The sequence below is a fragment of the Fusarium graminearum genome, chromosome 2 (assembly GCF_000240135.3).
Source record: "Fusarium graminearum PH-1 chromosome 2, whole genome shotgun sequence".
NCBI lineage: Eukaryota > Fungi > Ascomycota > Sordariomycetes > Hypocreales > Nectriaceae > Fusarium > Fusarium graminearum.
This window is the reverse complement of record NC_026475.1, coordinates 4980914-4995823: the sequence shown is the minus strand read 5'-3', so window position 1 is coordinate 4995823 and position 14910 is coordinate 4980914. Positions and strand designations below refer to the sequence as shown.

Below are 14910 nucleotides of genomic sequence, written 5' to 3'. Positions count from 1 at the left end.
AATTGACACCATATTTTCTGTTAAGCTTTTTGCAATCACAAAAACTGGGAGAGAGAGTTCGGTGCAGTCCTCGAGTTTATGTTTTACGCATGATTATGGAAGCCTAATCAGATGGGGGCTATGAGGTTAATAGTGGAATTTCTCGTTTATTTCAAGCCTAACAACGTCTACTGCAAGCAATTATCCATCATCTGAGAAGAAATCTATGTCTAGAAAAATGAAATTTTCGAATCTGGCGTCCAGGGTAGTCTCTATCGTGCATTGAATGCAGGGTTCTCGAGTGTCCCTGACTAAGGGTGGCGGGTCTTGGTTCCAGTCTACGAAGGGTTCTTTGTTGTGGAGCAGGAAGAGCCAATACTATTTCGATGTCAAGTGGGGGCTCCCAGGCGGACTTACCGCAAGGCGACAGTTGTATCAACTTTTTTTTCTTAGCGGCAAAAAAAAAATAAACCAAGCGCGCAGGAATCGCAGTGCTCACTTAAAACTTCCACTCGTCCTCACCTTTCATCTCCTTTCCCTTCCGACATCATCTCAACCCTCGGGCGCGCACTCCTTTCCATCAAAAAGAAGGCCAATCTCGTATCTACGAGATATTATATTGCGTTTCCCACGACTCTGTTCTTTCTAATACTCCCTCTTCCCCCTTCCTAGACGGGCCTATTCCATTCGGCTCCGTCTTCATCCTTCTCTCTCTACCATAATGTCTGGCTACGACGGCGGATACAGCGGCGGTGGTGGTCGCGGAGGCGGCGGCTACGGTGGTGGTGGTTACGGCCGTGATCGTGGTGGTGACCGTGGTGGTGACCGCAACGGTGGTGGTTTCGGAGGGTAAGTCGATATTCTGTCCCCGTGTGCCTTTGCGCGTAAGGTTGTTGTTGGTCGGGTGTGTTTCACGTTGAAATTGGGGATGCCCTCAACAATCACGCGCTCTACCTTCCACACCGCGTTTTCGCCTCACTTTTCATTTATGTCTTGCTAACATTATTTCCAGCCGAAGCAACGGAAATGGCTACGGAGGTGGTGGCTACGGCGGCGGTGGTGGTGGTTACGGAGGTGGCGGTTTCGGAGGAGGTGCTGGCGGCGACCGTATGGGCGCTCTCGGCTCTGGCCTCAAGAACCAAGAATGGGGTATGTGATAACACCAGCTTGTTTTCTTCGCACCTGCTAACCTTTTTCAGATATCAACAGCCTTCCCAAGTTCGAGAAGTCTTTCTACAAGGAGCACCCCGACGTTGAAACCCGATCTGATGCCGATGTTGAGGCTTTCCGCCGCAAGCACCAGATGACCATTGCTGGCTCGAACGTTCCCAAGCCTGTCGAGACCTTCGACGAGGCTGGCTTCCCCCGATATGTTATGGATGAGGTCAAGGCTCAGGGTTTCCCTGCTCCCACCGCCATCCAGTCTCAAGGTTGGCCCATGGCTCTCTCCGGTCGCGATGTCGTTGGTATTGCCGAGACTGGTTCCGGAAAGACCCTCACCTACTGCCTTCCCTCCATCGTTCACATCAACGCCCAGCCTCTCCTCGCCCCCGGTGACGGCCCCATTGTTCTTGTCCTCGCTCCTACTCGTGAGCTTGCTGTCCAGATCCAAGAAGAGATGAAGAAGTTCGGTCGATCTTCTCGCATCCGAAACACCTGTGTCTACGGTGGTGTCCCCAAGGGTCCTCAAATTCGCGACCTCTCTCGCGGAGTCGAGGTGTGCATTGCCACTCCCGGTCGTCTCATTGACATGCTCGAGGCCGGTAAGACCAACTTGCGTCGTGTTACCTATCTCGTCCTCGACGAGGCTGATCGCATGCTTGACATGGGTTTCGAGCCCCAGATCCGCAAGATCATTGGTCAGATCCGACCTGATCGACAAACCCTCATGTGGTCCGCTACCTGGCCTAAGGAAGTCCGTGCTCTCGCTTCCGACTTCCTCCAGGACTTCATCCAAGTCAACATTGGTTCCATGGAGCTTGCTGCCAACCACCGAATTACACAAATCGTTGAGGTTGTTACCGAGATGGAGAAGCGTGACCGCATGATTAAGCACATGGAGAAGGTCATGGAGAACAAGGAGAACAAGATCCTCATTTTCGTTGGCACAAAGCGAGTTGCTGACGAGATCACCCGATTCCTTCGCCAGGACGGATGGCCTGCGCTTTGTGAGTATTATGCCATCATACTATTGCCAGACAACCACTAACATTTTCCCAGCCATTCACGGTGACAAGCAGCAGAACGAGCGTGATTGGGTCCTTGACCAGTTCAAGACCGGAAAGTCCCCCATCATGGTGGCTACCGATGTGGCCTCGCGTGGTATTGGTATGTATCATTCCCCCTTCTCCCCCTTCATGGCAACTTCCAGCTGCAGCACTTGCTGTACTTTACTCTCGTATTTAGGGGCTCTCTTGACTGTGCGAATTTGCCTGATAACTATCGTGTCCAATTGGTTCTCAACCAACGGGGTCTTGATCCGTTGTGTAGCCTTCACCTTGCTATACTCACGTGTTTTCACTCTTGTACCGTTTCCACTTCCGTGGTACGAGTGTGGAGTTGGCATCCCATTGCCTTTGATCAAGCTGCTGGCCAAGGTTCTCTTGTTTCCAGGACCCAGTGACCCGCATACTCCAGGATGGCATTTTGACGCACTTTCTATTGCCCCATCTCCGCTAGGAGTGAAGTACAACTGGCATGCTAATATGCATCGCTGTTTACCTTCATCTTCCACGCTGGAACGTTGCTATACAAACCCCTTCTTCGCCTGCTAACCATTCTTGCAAAGATGTGCGCAACATCACCCATGTGTTGAACTACGATTATCCCAACAACTCTGAGGACTACATTCACCGAATCGGTCGTACCGGTCGTGCTGGTGCCATGGGTACCGCCATTACCCTCTTCACTACTGATAGTGAGTATTCCCTGATCGATGGTTGCTTTCTTGCTTACGCTAACAACTTCTCCAGACCAGAAGCAGGCTCGTGACCTTGTCAATGTCCTCCAGGAGGCCAAGCAGCAGATCGACCCCCGTCTCGTTGAGATGACCCGATATGGTGGCGGCGGCGGTCGCGGCTACGGTGGATGGGGCCGCGGCCGAGGCGGTGGCAGAGGTGGGTTCCGTCGTCGCTAAATCAGCAAGACACCTATCGAGCTGACTCGACCTCCAGCCAACGCCCACAATGCCAACAACATGCCCATCGGTAACCGTCGTTGGTAATTTAGTGTGGTCTTCCATCATGAGGTCTTGCGACCCTACGGCGTTATGGATCAGACAGCCTCGCATTTCGAATCCCTGGATTCTCAAAAGTACATGACACCCAAGGCGTTTGTTTGTTAGAGGACAGGTGGCCCGATTAGATTTGACTCGTCATTTGCGAGTCTGGATTCATGGTTTGACTGCCGACCGTTTTGGTCGTACTTATTTGCATTTCTGCGTTTTTACATGTTACCTCATAATGGCTTTAGACTGGGATGATGATGTCGTGTTGAGTGGTATGAAAACACTCAACGGCGGAGATTAGGGGAAAATATCCTTTCAAATTGGAGGCCTTGTGCGTTGGAGGCCGATGACAATCTTGAGCTGAGTGTTTATCTAGACTATTGTAGTTTTCGCAAATAGCAAAGCTCTCTCAAACTTTTGTGTATCATGGTGTGTGATGTTTGTATTTAAGTATGTTATGACATGTCAAGGATTCATAATGATGTTTGTACTCTTCTTTTTCAGTCCCCTGTTGTTAAGTACCTCCAATTATAGTCGACAAACTCTTGCTTCTGTTTGTTACATGTCTGTTGTTCTGGACCTGCTGCCTTGTTCAGTGATCACCGAGTCGCGTTGTCTACACCTTGCTGTCGCCTCTCGAAACTAGTTCTGTAGTGAGCTCGTTATCCGTTATGGCCACTGTAATTTTGTCATTGCTTAGCCTGGTTCTGTTGCCTATTGTTATGCCAGAGCAAAACTCCAATACGGAGCTGATGGCAAGAAGCTATTCAGGAAACCAGGTGGCATGGAAGAACATACGTATTGCACTTGGATCAGAGAACAACACAAACTATTAGCTGGAGTCCCAAGTAAACGTGGGAAGGCCACATAATTAACATTCACATTATCCTTGGCTTCCCCATTGACAGCTATGTGGTGTCTTCCTGCGACTTTCTGGTACCACGCACATCGTGACAGATATTTCGGTTTCTCCATGATGAGACCTTTAGCACTGCTTCACATGGAAACTACTCTTGCTTAACTGGTTACATTGTTGGCGAGTTGATGGTGTCGAGCTGACCTTGTTACTACTCATACCATTGTCACTTTCGGATCGATGAGGTTACTTTGTTCTGTTCATAGTAGCCCATTATCTCAAAGAGTATCTCTCGTGAGTATGCATGTAAGTAAGCTCAGCCAATACAATATTATCTTATCATAGAATTACCGAACTGCGTTACATTAGTACTGCCACTGTACTCGCTTGGTCGCCTTTGGATGAAATGACCCCTTATGCTAGTTCAGGTTGCCGGGTTCTTTGGGTCAGTTATTTTTGGGCAACGCCCGCCGCTCGACATGTTGAAGCCCAACTCCAACCTGTGGTATCCAATGCAATGTTAACATTCTTATCATATCACCTGGGGTAGGATGCTCTAGGGCTCACTCCCACCCAGATCGTTTCTGACACCATGTATTCAGGATCCCGAACGTCCCGAGTGTCGTCTCAGCGGCGACTACACTCGGTTATTCCTACATGACCCCATTGAGATAGCAGCTGTGCGGTACTGGACCCGGCATGTAGGTACGGGGCAAATGTTGCTGGGAGCTTGAAGTAGCTAGCAAGAAGACACCTGGAATACCGGGATGCTAATGATGGTTGGGTTGCAATTTCCCAGTGTCAACCAATGCTTGTGTTGTGTGACATGCGTGGACTCGGGTATGGTTGCTATACTAAGAAAGATTTGCACTTGATTGATGACGATCACCGAGCTACAGTCTATGTATCTCCTATAATAATGATTGTAATGCAGAACTGGCAGAACAGTAGGAGGAGTTCATGAAACACGTGCGTGCTTGCGAGGCAGTCTGCACATGAAGATGCGCAAACAAAGCAATGTATTGAAGTATCAAGCCCTCAACACTGTTTTTGACATTGCTCTTGCTGGATAAAATCATGCCAAATCAGAGGCAGGCGCCGAAGGCTTCAAGCAACAGCATAACCCTCAGAGTACCCAAACAGATCACTACAATGATTTGAAAAGGATAGCATCAACAATTCAAGTGCAGGGTAGCCAAAGGAGTCGTAATGATCAAGATCGGCCAGAATAGACCCGCCGTGCCCCTGGCTAAGGAATGGACGCTGTTCAAGTGGAATAGTATCAAAGTGGCAGCTGGTGGTGCTAGCAGAATCATCGGAGCCATGCTAGCCCCGATTGAAATTCGCCAGTGACGCACATGGAATTCTGCAGTTGAATGACATTGCCTCGACGCACAAAGACGGCAACAATATCGCGATATGGTATGGTATGTTGGGGCGACATTAGATAGCATGAGTCGGCGCAAATTGGCCGACGGGTTCAAGACTGAGTGGTGCTGACCAAGACGGTTTCGCCGAGTGCTAGACTGCCCAGCGTTCCAGAACAGCCTAAGATGAATTTATCTCTTCTATTGTTTCTCAGACACGACGCAAGGTTTCGGAGCCACCCACCCGATGGACCACATCAACCGAAATAAACATTGGCAATATCAGCCTCCTGGGTTGCGATTGAGGCATTTCAAATGTGTGCCATGTTTGCCATGATGGAGACTCGACTCGTTTAGCACCGAAAATATTCGGAGTATGGACTAGGTCAATGAGCCCCAGCGTCTCAGGACCATGGTAAGCAGGCATTTGTACAATAGAAACAGAGATTGATTGACAACCACAGTCTCCGTAGCAAAGAGAGTGGGAGAAAAAAAAAACGAAAAAGAATGAGACCCGTAGGAGAGGCTGTTCAGTTTCCACCACATGCAGGGATAACAGGAAAAGACAGCCACCAATGCACCAATGGTAAGATGACAGGGGACCAAAGGCTGAAGACGAGTGTACGGATCGGCCAAGATCCAGTGCCAGTGAGTCCAAGTGTCTCAGCCGCCGTCGATGCACCCCAGGAATGAGGGTAGGAGCTTGAGTTCGGCGTGGCTCCGGCTCGATTTCTACTGTCTGATTAGGCGTGGCATTTCCCAGAGACTTGGTGCTCCATAGATTGAACAATGTTACAGTATGCTTTTCCAGCCCCTGTGTCTATCCCTTCCTTGGCCCTTGCCTTGCCAGTCCAAGCTTTCTCCAGACAGACGCGACGGGACTGACCTGACGACTCGAGAGGCCCAGCCCGGATCACCGCGCAGTCAGTGTCAACAATCGCGTCGTGCCGTGCTTAACTGTCCTTCATGTGCAAACGTGCATGGTATGGTACGGTAAAACCGTACCACATCGTCATGTTTTGTTTGATATCCAAGATTGTGATATGTGACTGTTTGTATTATGTACATACTCTTTGGTCGCTTGCCGCGGCGAGCCCCAGACCAAGACCAAGACAGAAACACATCCCATCAATCTGTCGGTGTGTTTGCCTGTCATTTATGCTGTAGGTGTTCCAACGCAATGGACGCATACGACTTCCCCTTTCTGTTCAGGGTTCCGTTCCGCTGGCAATTGAAGACCCCTCTTTGTGATAATTATCAGATAGCCCTGCTTTGACACCCAGTCATGGGAATCTCTTGGATGTCACCGTCAACAATGTACCAATATCCGCTTCCCCGGTCATGTATGTTGATACATATCTTAGTTGTCGCACCCCCATATGCAGCAAACTTTCCTGACTCAATAGCGGTCCGTCTGTTTGCCAGGACAGAACAGGCGCTACGTCACTTTCTGTTGGCTTTGAGGGAGGTATCATATCGTCTTTGATGCGAACAAATTCGGGCGCTTGACAACGATTCAACAGTGTGCATCAATGCGGAAGAGAACCCAACCGCCAAGTACACATGCGAGCCGCAGTAGCCAGGCGACTTCCAGTGGCCTTGCCGTTGCGAACCATCACGGGGCCGCTAGACTGGCCTCCTGGTCTCTCTATTGCTGCGTTGCATGGGCTGGGTATCCACAACCTGCAGAGGGCCCCATGCTGTTGGGACTGAAGGACCGCCGCCGCCTTGAGCACTATACAGTACAACATGTACAGTATTTGGTTTTAGTGGACACTCCTGTCCTCGCAATATTGGGTCCTTCCGATCGCGATATTCCATGTTCGTAGAAGAGAATGCTGCAGACCTGAAATCGTGGAGTTCAGCATCAGCCGTTGATTGCGTCGGTGGCGGACTGAGATGCCGGTCAAACACTGCCGTCGGCATCGCATTGTCTCGCGATCAGTCTTTCATTTTACTTCACGCCTCCTATTCTTACCCCAATACAGAGAGTATCGGATAATGCAACAAATCGCAGCTGGGTTGCGGCGTTGCGCTTGCCAGCTTCCGACCTTGTTCGCAAGAAGCATGAGAAACAGCACAGCACAGCACCCATCTAGGGACATGCCGACTTGTCAGCCTCGAGTGAGATATTAGCTGCTGTATCAGCAAACAACCACCTACACGTGCAGTGTGGCTGGAATCGCCAGCACCAGATCTTAGTCTTGGGAGCAAATGCCTGCTTTGTGCCACAAGTTTATTCGTTATCAGCACCATCCTGTCAAGAATCCAGGAACGCGGCTAAGATTCAAGCACTTGATGTCCTCTTGAACACGGCCCAGACCAAACTGGATAACAGGATCGCCATGCCATTTGCTTGCGACACAGCCGCCTGCGTTTCATAACCTGAAGCCACACGTTCTTGTTCAACTTTGGCAGGTGCATTACATAGACAACATCGAGTCAGTTTAAGCTCGGTACCGAACTCGCGATAGCAGCCCGGGGCAGGATCACGAATACCTGAAAGGTAGCTTTGTAGCCTATTCCGGCCGCTGCCGAACTCAAGGGACTGTTCATCGCCATAATAAACTGGGCTCATAATCATTTCCGAAGCAACAGAAATGGATAGACCTTGACAGTGGAGGTTGACCACCCTGAATCGTGAGGTGTGCGCTAGCAGGGCAATGTACGGAGAAGAAACCCAAGTCCAATGCGCACCACGCCCAATTCGACATACGCTAATGAGCTGAGTCGTCTGGCTTTGCGCCCACCGTTCTGCAGATCGCTAGCGCTGCTCAGCCCACCAAGATCTGAGTGCTCTCACGGTGTGGTGGGCCCTGGTACAATCATTCAGAAGAAGTGAGATTGGCCCGTAGATCAGCAAGATGACTGGTCACCTGTAACAGTATTGTTCGCACCATCGGCGGAAAACGCTGACTGAAGCTTTGGGTAATCAAAGCAAAGTTGGCCGGTGGCTGATGTGTTCTGCGCTTGTCGTCGACAAGACACCGGCGTACGGGAGATTCCCAGTACCGCGGGATGGCCTGAGATCGTAGTTGGGCCGGCTTCTGACTAGTCCACGTTTGCTGGGGGATCAGAGACACTGTCAACGTGGACTAAGTCGACTGCCGTCCACCGTCACAATCGATGGCTTGCCGTAGCCTCACACGTTCCTGGATATGCAAGTGACATCCACCGACTCATGAGTCCTGTGTGGTTCAAGATCTGCTGGGTCACTTGGAGCTAAGACCCTCAAAACAACGCTAGCTACTGGCAGCCAAAGGTCCTGCTGCGTGCTTTCCCACCCTTTGAGTCAAGGGTGGATAAAGGCCGGCTTGTTGTGTTTCCGAGATGTTGGTATCTGTGCGGTGCTGGAACGAGAAACAAAATGATCGACTAAAGAAACGTCCAACAAAAAAGTTTCATGCTTGAGAGGCTCTGATATCGAGCATCATCCTGATGGTGCAAGGCTATCATATGGCTTGTTGGCGAGCGGCACAGGAGAACTGACAACCCCTCATCTTGAAATGTGTCACTGATCCAGCATTGGCTCATCCACAAGATTCGATCCATCAGCATTTGGAGGTGACAATTGATTATACCGAAACTGACTGAGAGTGTCCCTGTGTAATGGTTTGCAATAAACACCATGCCAGGTCCCCACACGCGTCTTGGTCGAATGTCGACCTCCCTCACGGCTTCTTGGCCTTTGACTGTACATACGGAAGCATTCAGCAGCCAGAAATATCTCGCTTATATAGGTTATTCACACACTGCCCCGTCTGGATATTACTCATTGCCTTTTCGGCTTTTACTCGCTCAAATATTGCTCGTTGACAATTTCATCAACTGTTGGATCTGTGCTGCCAACGAAATGAGTCGATTGCCTTTGGATTGACAAACTCATCATCCACCAGATTGACTCTGGGTCTAGTGGGGACGCTCAAGCCGTCAACCGTCATCTTCTATGTACACCCCTGTGATTGGAGACTGCAGGACAGGTTAGCCCATTTGCAGTTAAGCACAAGAGCCACAAGCCCTCACGCAGTTTCCAGTGGATTGGTATCGCTGCGGTGCGCCGCTCAGGGTTTCTTGGTTGAGTGAATGGCTGGTAAGTACCCATACAGAAACCAGAGTGAATTGAGCCACTCAACCTTTACTCAGTGTTGTTGTATGTATTTTACTGATGAGTCGTTCGGGTTTGCTTGGATTGCTCACCGCCTTGACATTGTGGATGATCCATCCAAGAATTCTTTCATCGTGGATGTGGGCCGCAGCCCAGAAATTGAGAGCTTCGAATATCGTTCTCCGGCCTGCCTACATACGGTACCCAACCCTGCCGTGTTGTACATCTAAACAATTGCTTCCTTGCAGAGCAGAGCTGGCAAACTGTCTCATTTTCTATGGACCCATGTTCAAAGTAATGTCGCAAAAGAAACCAAGCATGCTTGCTTTTATCGTTTGTCTGTCTGCAGGCTCGCCCTGCGTAACAATTGGATGTTCGGATGAATGCATCGAAGGCGGTCAAGACGAGAACCCAGGAGGGGGTTGCATTCATCAAAACACCCAGGAGGGGGAGGCAGAGGTGAACGGAACCCCGCGCAAAACTACGCCTGTTGATAATAACTGTACCCGTTCAAGAAGTCAGTTTCGTGTTGGTTCATGCCGGCAGTCATTTGTAGACCAGCACAAATGTTCCAAGTTTGATTCCCCGCAACTTGGGAAGCACTAACATTGAGATCAATCTAACATGGTCAGAACAGCGTGTGTGAACAGCGATGCTGCAGTGGTAAACCCGAGTCAGGGCTGAAGTAACAACTCAATTGCTGCGTGACAGATGAGCTAGACGCACTGGGGCTGCCCTTGATATGCGGACGCGTGAACTGACGCCCAAGTGACCAACCGCACGCACACTGGTGTGATATTCCCCCACAAGGTAATCTCGGACACCACGCTTCTTATCCTGCACTGTCGATAAAATTGGGGAGCAACGACCCTGCGCTTGATAGATTCTGGTTATCTGAGAACCAAATAGTCCGTACCTCGAATCTTTAATATAGAGGCAAATGATATGCTTGTAGGAATAGATAGTAGTGATCAATTGAACTCGTTCAATGGTCAGATTGAATAATGAGCCCAGGCCTTTATGCATATACGCCAAGAAGGAAACGAGAAGCTGTTCCGCCCGCACACTCGGGCGCACGAGCAAAATTGCTGAGCTTGACGTATGTCTTGAAGGTGTGGGTACCCTCGACACAGTGCTGGGAGTTCTGGGAGCCTCGACGTTGCAAATCTGGCCATTGAGACATATGCTAACCAACGGCGGTGGGACAGCTTTGTCTGATGTCGCAAAGAACCTTGCATTCGTAAAAGTCGCACAGGGGCCCAGCCACCTCACCACAAGGGCTGGAATCGGCATGGGTTGCGCATCAGTGGGTACTCCACGTGAGTAGTCGAGGTTGTCTCGCAAGCTCAGAGGAACACAAAGCCAAGTCAACACGTGGAGCATTCTTGAATGTTTCCATTCGGCTTGTGCAACGTCTAGTGTGTCATGATGCGGTCCATAGACAGTGGCAGGCTGGCTTTGTGGTTGACGAGGAGCTTGGACCGGCCGGGCAACATTAACATGGAGAATTAATGCTTTTCTTTGTCGAAGGATCTTCCAAGGTCCCCTGCTTGACTGACCAAGTCGCTTGGTTGTGTGATGCTGGACGTCTATTGGCTCAAAGACGAAAGCATCTGCATAGTTGTTGTCAGACACCGTATTGATGCATCGCGGTGTGCAGCGGGAGAAGTGACAGTCCTGATACTGCAGCGTTTTCAAATGCGGTGTCGCTTGACAAGGAGTCGTATCTAACTTTCCAACAGTGAACTGGCGAACAAGTTAGCTGAGGTGCCTGGCTAGCAAAACAAAACAAAAAGCAATCCACTAATTACCGTAGAGAGACACCAACAAGCTAGGACTACTGTGCCTCTTTGGGGCATCTTAGTCCCCCTTTTAGTTCATCCCAGATGTTCGGGTCGCTTAGGATCTTGTTTAACTAGACCCTGAAGTTTCTGGGACAGATCATTTGACTAGAAAGGTATCATGGTTGCCAGGATCTTGGAATAGTGTGGCTCGATCACCAAATGCTGGAGAAGCCAAGAAACGGCTCAAGTCTTGATATCTGTCTTTGTACGACGGAAATCGGCTATTTTGATTGAGATGATAGTCGACGTTCCTGGCTAGCGATGTGTTCTGCGATGACTGAGGAGAGGAGATGACCTTGTTGACTCAGGTAATGAATGGACCGTGATCGGTTAATTGGCAGTTGGTCAAGTTGGAGAAGCTTGAAATTGGTACCTTCTCCACTTCTGTTTTGTAGGGTAGAGCAAGTGCCAACGGCCACCTAGATTAGCTTCAGGCAGGATGGGAGATTCTTAGGCTACTCGCTCACTACTAACCTGGTAGCAGGTAATTAAATGCCCGGTACAAGGTAAATAAAGGGCTGGATGAACTAATTAACTATAGATGGGTATTAGAGATCTACTTACGCAATTGTCTCCATATCAGTATATCATTTCTCATTCAATTGTGATTAGCGAATCTTGGTATGTTGCTGACATTTGCAGACCTATCAAGGTACATGGCAAAGTTGTTGACGACTGGCGGCGCATGTTAAGTTTCGTCGCGTCCGTATGTGTATTCCAAAGGTTATGGGGGGGGGGAACAGCTGACTCAATTGACGTTTACCAGCCTTGTGTGTTGCCATACTGTCCTCTTTCGTCCTTCCAACTGTATACGGAACAATTGAACTGGATATTTCAATGCATCACCCTAGACTCAATCACAAGGTCTATTCACGTTACAACATGTGCAATGTTTTCTCTTTGAGACGGCGTTGCTGCTGTGACTTTTAATGTTACAGTATCAGCCACACTCGGGGTATGGCATACCAGCACAACACACAGCACAGCGGATGGCGAGTGAGTTCGCTGACGACGCGGCGTGGACTTTGGTGCTGCTTCCGACGCCGTTTCACACTTCTCCGGAGCGCTGGATCATCTCATCCATAGCGCCAGCCAACCTCAAGCAAGACCTCAGTAGGTGGTTAACCAGCTTCTAGGGCTGAGCTAGAGTCTAGAGAGCTGCCATCCCCTGAAGCCAACAAGATCGAGGCGGATACGGAATCTTTAGCCCGATCAACGGCGCCGGCACCCAAAGACCAAAGCTTTGCTAAAGAATATGACCTGCACGTCAGGGACTCGTGGGATTCCACATAGTTAGGTAGGTACTATCCTACACACTGGCCCATGGCGACAAGCTTGCCCGTCATCATAGCATCGCGGGTGTTGCGCAGACGCAGCGCAGCGCAGCATAGCACAGCACAGCACAGCACAGCAAAAAAAGTGTCGTTACACAACCGTGTCGCGGAGAATAAAGTGATCCATCCTTGAGCTTGGCTTGCAACTAGTGCCCTGGGAACCACGACGCCGGGCTCATTCACACCCATTGATTGCGTTACGACCTTGCCGCCACGTTCTTAGAGGCCTCTCTCTCAACATCTGTAACTGCAACTGCATCCGTGCTCACTCTCTATCTCTATCTCTCTTTTCCTTGATTACTGATAAAAGTTAATAAGGTATTCCTGGTCCGAGTCAGTCCAGGTCACAAGAGGATTTCGCAATCTCTGCTCTTGGGTCGGCAGTGGCAATCCGCGTGCCCGGAGACCCCATTCTCTTCTGATCGATGACCTCTTTCATTGGCACCCTGTCGACAAGCTGGAAAATCGGCAACTAACTCGTCTAACCCCTCTTTGGAAATTATTAGCCAAGCCCCGAGCTGCATTCAACACAAGCATCCTGGACGTCTCTGCTAGTGGAGGAACCAGCCACCCCAAGGCTTGATTGGTTCTAGCACTGGAAAAGGGCGCAGATCTGCTGCCAGAAGTCAGGGATCCTCCTTGCGCACTGTACCAGTGGAGGAGACACTTCCCTCCCTGGGTAGGGTGGGCATTCCTTGAAGCCCTTGATCCAGTACGGGGTGGTTTTCTGGGTGGGACTTGTGCCAAAAAAACGCCGGGCACGCGGTTACTACCCCTGCTCTACTATGCTCACTTCCCCTGGTCGATTTCACCACCATGCTGGGCTGGGCTGGGCTGGACTGGGCTTTACGCTTTGGTGGACGTGATGGCCCTCAGGCAGCTCGCGTTACAGGACAATGCTCGACTGTGATGACCCATGAAGATCGGAGGAGGATGGGATGGGATGGGCAGAGGAGCGGTTATCCTATGGATTGGTTGATTGATTGACTGCACCAGAATTCAATGCCTACATACACACACATCAGCACAATCGAGACACCTGACGATTCAATCACACCGTTTATTGTGATTATTTTTCTGTTTATTTTTGGCAGTGCCAGCAACCCTCTCATCCTAATTGCTTGCACCCTCCTCCGCCACAATTTATGTTGTAAGTGGTCTGTTTTGGGATGGATGTCTGTTTTGTGCAGTGCAGTGTGTGTGAGTGTATCAGTCTCTCTACGTGTGTGTGTGTGTGTGTAATAATTATGAACCTAGCAAGGGGAGATTGATGAGCAAAGCAAAGACCACATCCCATCCCAGCCCAGCAGCCTAGGCCAAGCCCAGACCTGACCCAGCCAGCAGGTTGCAGGTTGCAGCAGCACGCAGCACGCAGCACGCAGCAAGTAAATCCATTATCCTATCCCATCCCATCCCATCCTACCTATCTTATCCCAGGTTGACAGGGGACAGGGGCTTCCCGTTCATACTTCCTTTTTGCTTGGGCTCCTTCATCGTACGCGGGTGCATACGAATTCCGATTTTTTCTCTCTCTTTTTCCTTTCTCCTGCATCTTACCAAAGACAGAAAAGAAGGAAAAAACCCCAGTCAGCAGACAATCAATCGGTGGTCCTCCCATTTTCCTTCACCTCCACTTGACCTTTCCCATTTTATCGCATCGCATCACCACTTGAGAATTCATTCATACATTCGAGAGTTGTCGACTCAGTTCAGTTCAGCTCAACTCGACTCGACTCAACTCAACATATCCCCCTCTGCTCTGCTCTCCTTCCTCCTCAACACACACCCCTTTGATATCACCTTCCCTCCTCATCCCCTGGAAAGACGCTTGAGCTTTCTCGTAATTACTCGCCGCTTTCGCTCAGAAAACCACGAGTCAGCGGCAGATCCGGCACCAGTCGCGACGTGGGGTATCCTCGGCAGAACGATCGACTTACTTGAACTTGACTTGGCTTGACTTTCTTCCCAGGTCTAGTCCAGTCCAGTCCAAGCCCAGTCCCTCCACCATCTTCTCACGCTACAACGGAAATATCCCGACTTGGTATTCATCTGCTGCCTTTTCACTGTTTCTTCTTCACTGATACTGTACGACTGATGCTGCCTACGCCTACTCCTACTCAACTCACATCACATCATACCAAACCAAAGGGCTTGCACCAAATCAAACTTGCCTTGCAGCACACCCCTCGTCTTAAAACA

At 50.0% G+C, this 14910-nt stretch overlaps 7 protein-coding genes across 7 annotated transcripts; 4 read left to right on the top strand and 3 right to left on the bottom strand.

Moving 5' to 3' along the window:
• Positions 1-700: 700 nt before the first annotated feature.
• FGSG_12303 (uncharacterized protein) lies at positions 701-832 on the top strand (the record flags this gene model as incomplete). Its single annotated transcript, XM_011323202.1, has 1 exon — positions 701-832. One exon carries the CDS (start codon positions 701-703, stop codon positions 830-832), a length of 132 nt encoding a protein of 43 aa, XP_011321504.1.
• A 256-nt stretch (positions 833-1088) lies between these two features.
• Positions 1089-2385, top strand: FGSG_12302 (ATP-dependent RNA helicase DBP2; the record flags this gene model as incomplete). The annotated part of the gene is made up of 4 exons (XM_011323201.1): positions 1089-1128; positions 1179-2147; positions 2200-2307; positions 2357-2385. The coding sequence occupies 4 exons, from the start codon at positions 1089-1091 to the stop codon at positions 2383-2385; spliced, it is 1146 nt and encodes a 381-aa protein (XP_011321503.1).
• Positions 2386-2720: 335 nt separating this feature from the next.
• FGSG_12301 (uncharacterized protein) lies at positions 2721-3509 on the top strand. Its single transcript, XM_011323200.1, has 3 exons — positions 2721-2896; positions 2952-3095; positions 3153-3509. Exons 1-3 carry the CDS (start codon positions 2863-2865, stop codon positions 3200-3202), a joined length of 228 nt encoding a protein of 75 aa, XP_011321502.1. The 5' UTR covers positions 2721-2862; the 3' UTR covers positions 3203-3509.
• A 3448-nt stretch (positions 3510-6957) lies between these two features.
• On the bottom strand, positions 6958-7533 carry FGSG_12300 (uncharacterized protein; the record flags this gene model as incomplete). The annotated part of the gene is made up of 2 exons (XM_011323199.1): positions 6958-7163; positions 7407-7533. 2 exons carry the CDS (start codon positions 7531-7533, stop codon positions 6958-6960), a joined length of 333 nt encoding a protein of 110 aa, XP_011321501.1.
• A 182-nt stretch (positions 7534-7715) lies between these two features.
• Positions 7716-8257, bottom strand: FGSG_12299 (uncharacterized protein; the record flags this gene model as incomplete). The annotated part of the gene is made up of 3 exons (XM_011323198.1): positions 7716-8061; positions 8145-8198; positions 8232-8257. 3 exons carry the CDS (start codon positions 8255-8257, stop codon positions 7716-7718), a joined length of 426 nt encoding a protein of 141 aa, XP_011321500.1.
• A 1757-nt stretch (positions 8258-10014) lies between these two features.
• Positions 10015-11392, bottom strand: FGSG_12298 (uncharacterized protein; the record flags this gene model as incomplete). The annotated part of the gene is made up of 3 exons (XM_011323197.1): positions 10015-10152; positions 10260-11279; positions 11345-11392. 3 exons carry the CDS (start codon positions 11390-11392, stop codon positions 10015-10017), a joined length of 1206 nt encoding a protein of 401 aa, XP_011321499.1.
• Positions 11393-11869: 477 nt separating this feature from the next.
• FGSG_04133 (uncharacterized protein) lies at positions 11870-12670 on the top strand (the record flags this gene model as incomplete). Its single annotated transcript, XM_011323196.1, has 4 exons — positions 11870-11883; positions 12020-12083; positions 12316-12490; positions 12525-12670. The coding sequence occupies 4 exons, from the start codon at positions 11870-11872 to the stop codon at positions 12668-12670; spliced, it is 399 nt and encodes a 132-aa protein (XP_011321498.1).
• Between the last annotated feature and the right edge of the window lie 2240 nt (positions 12671-14910).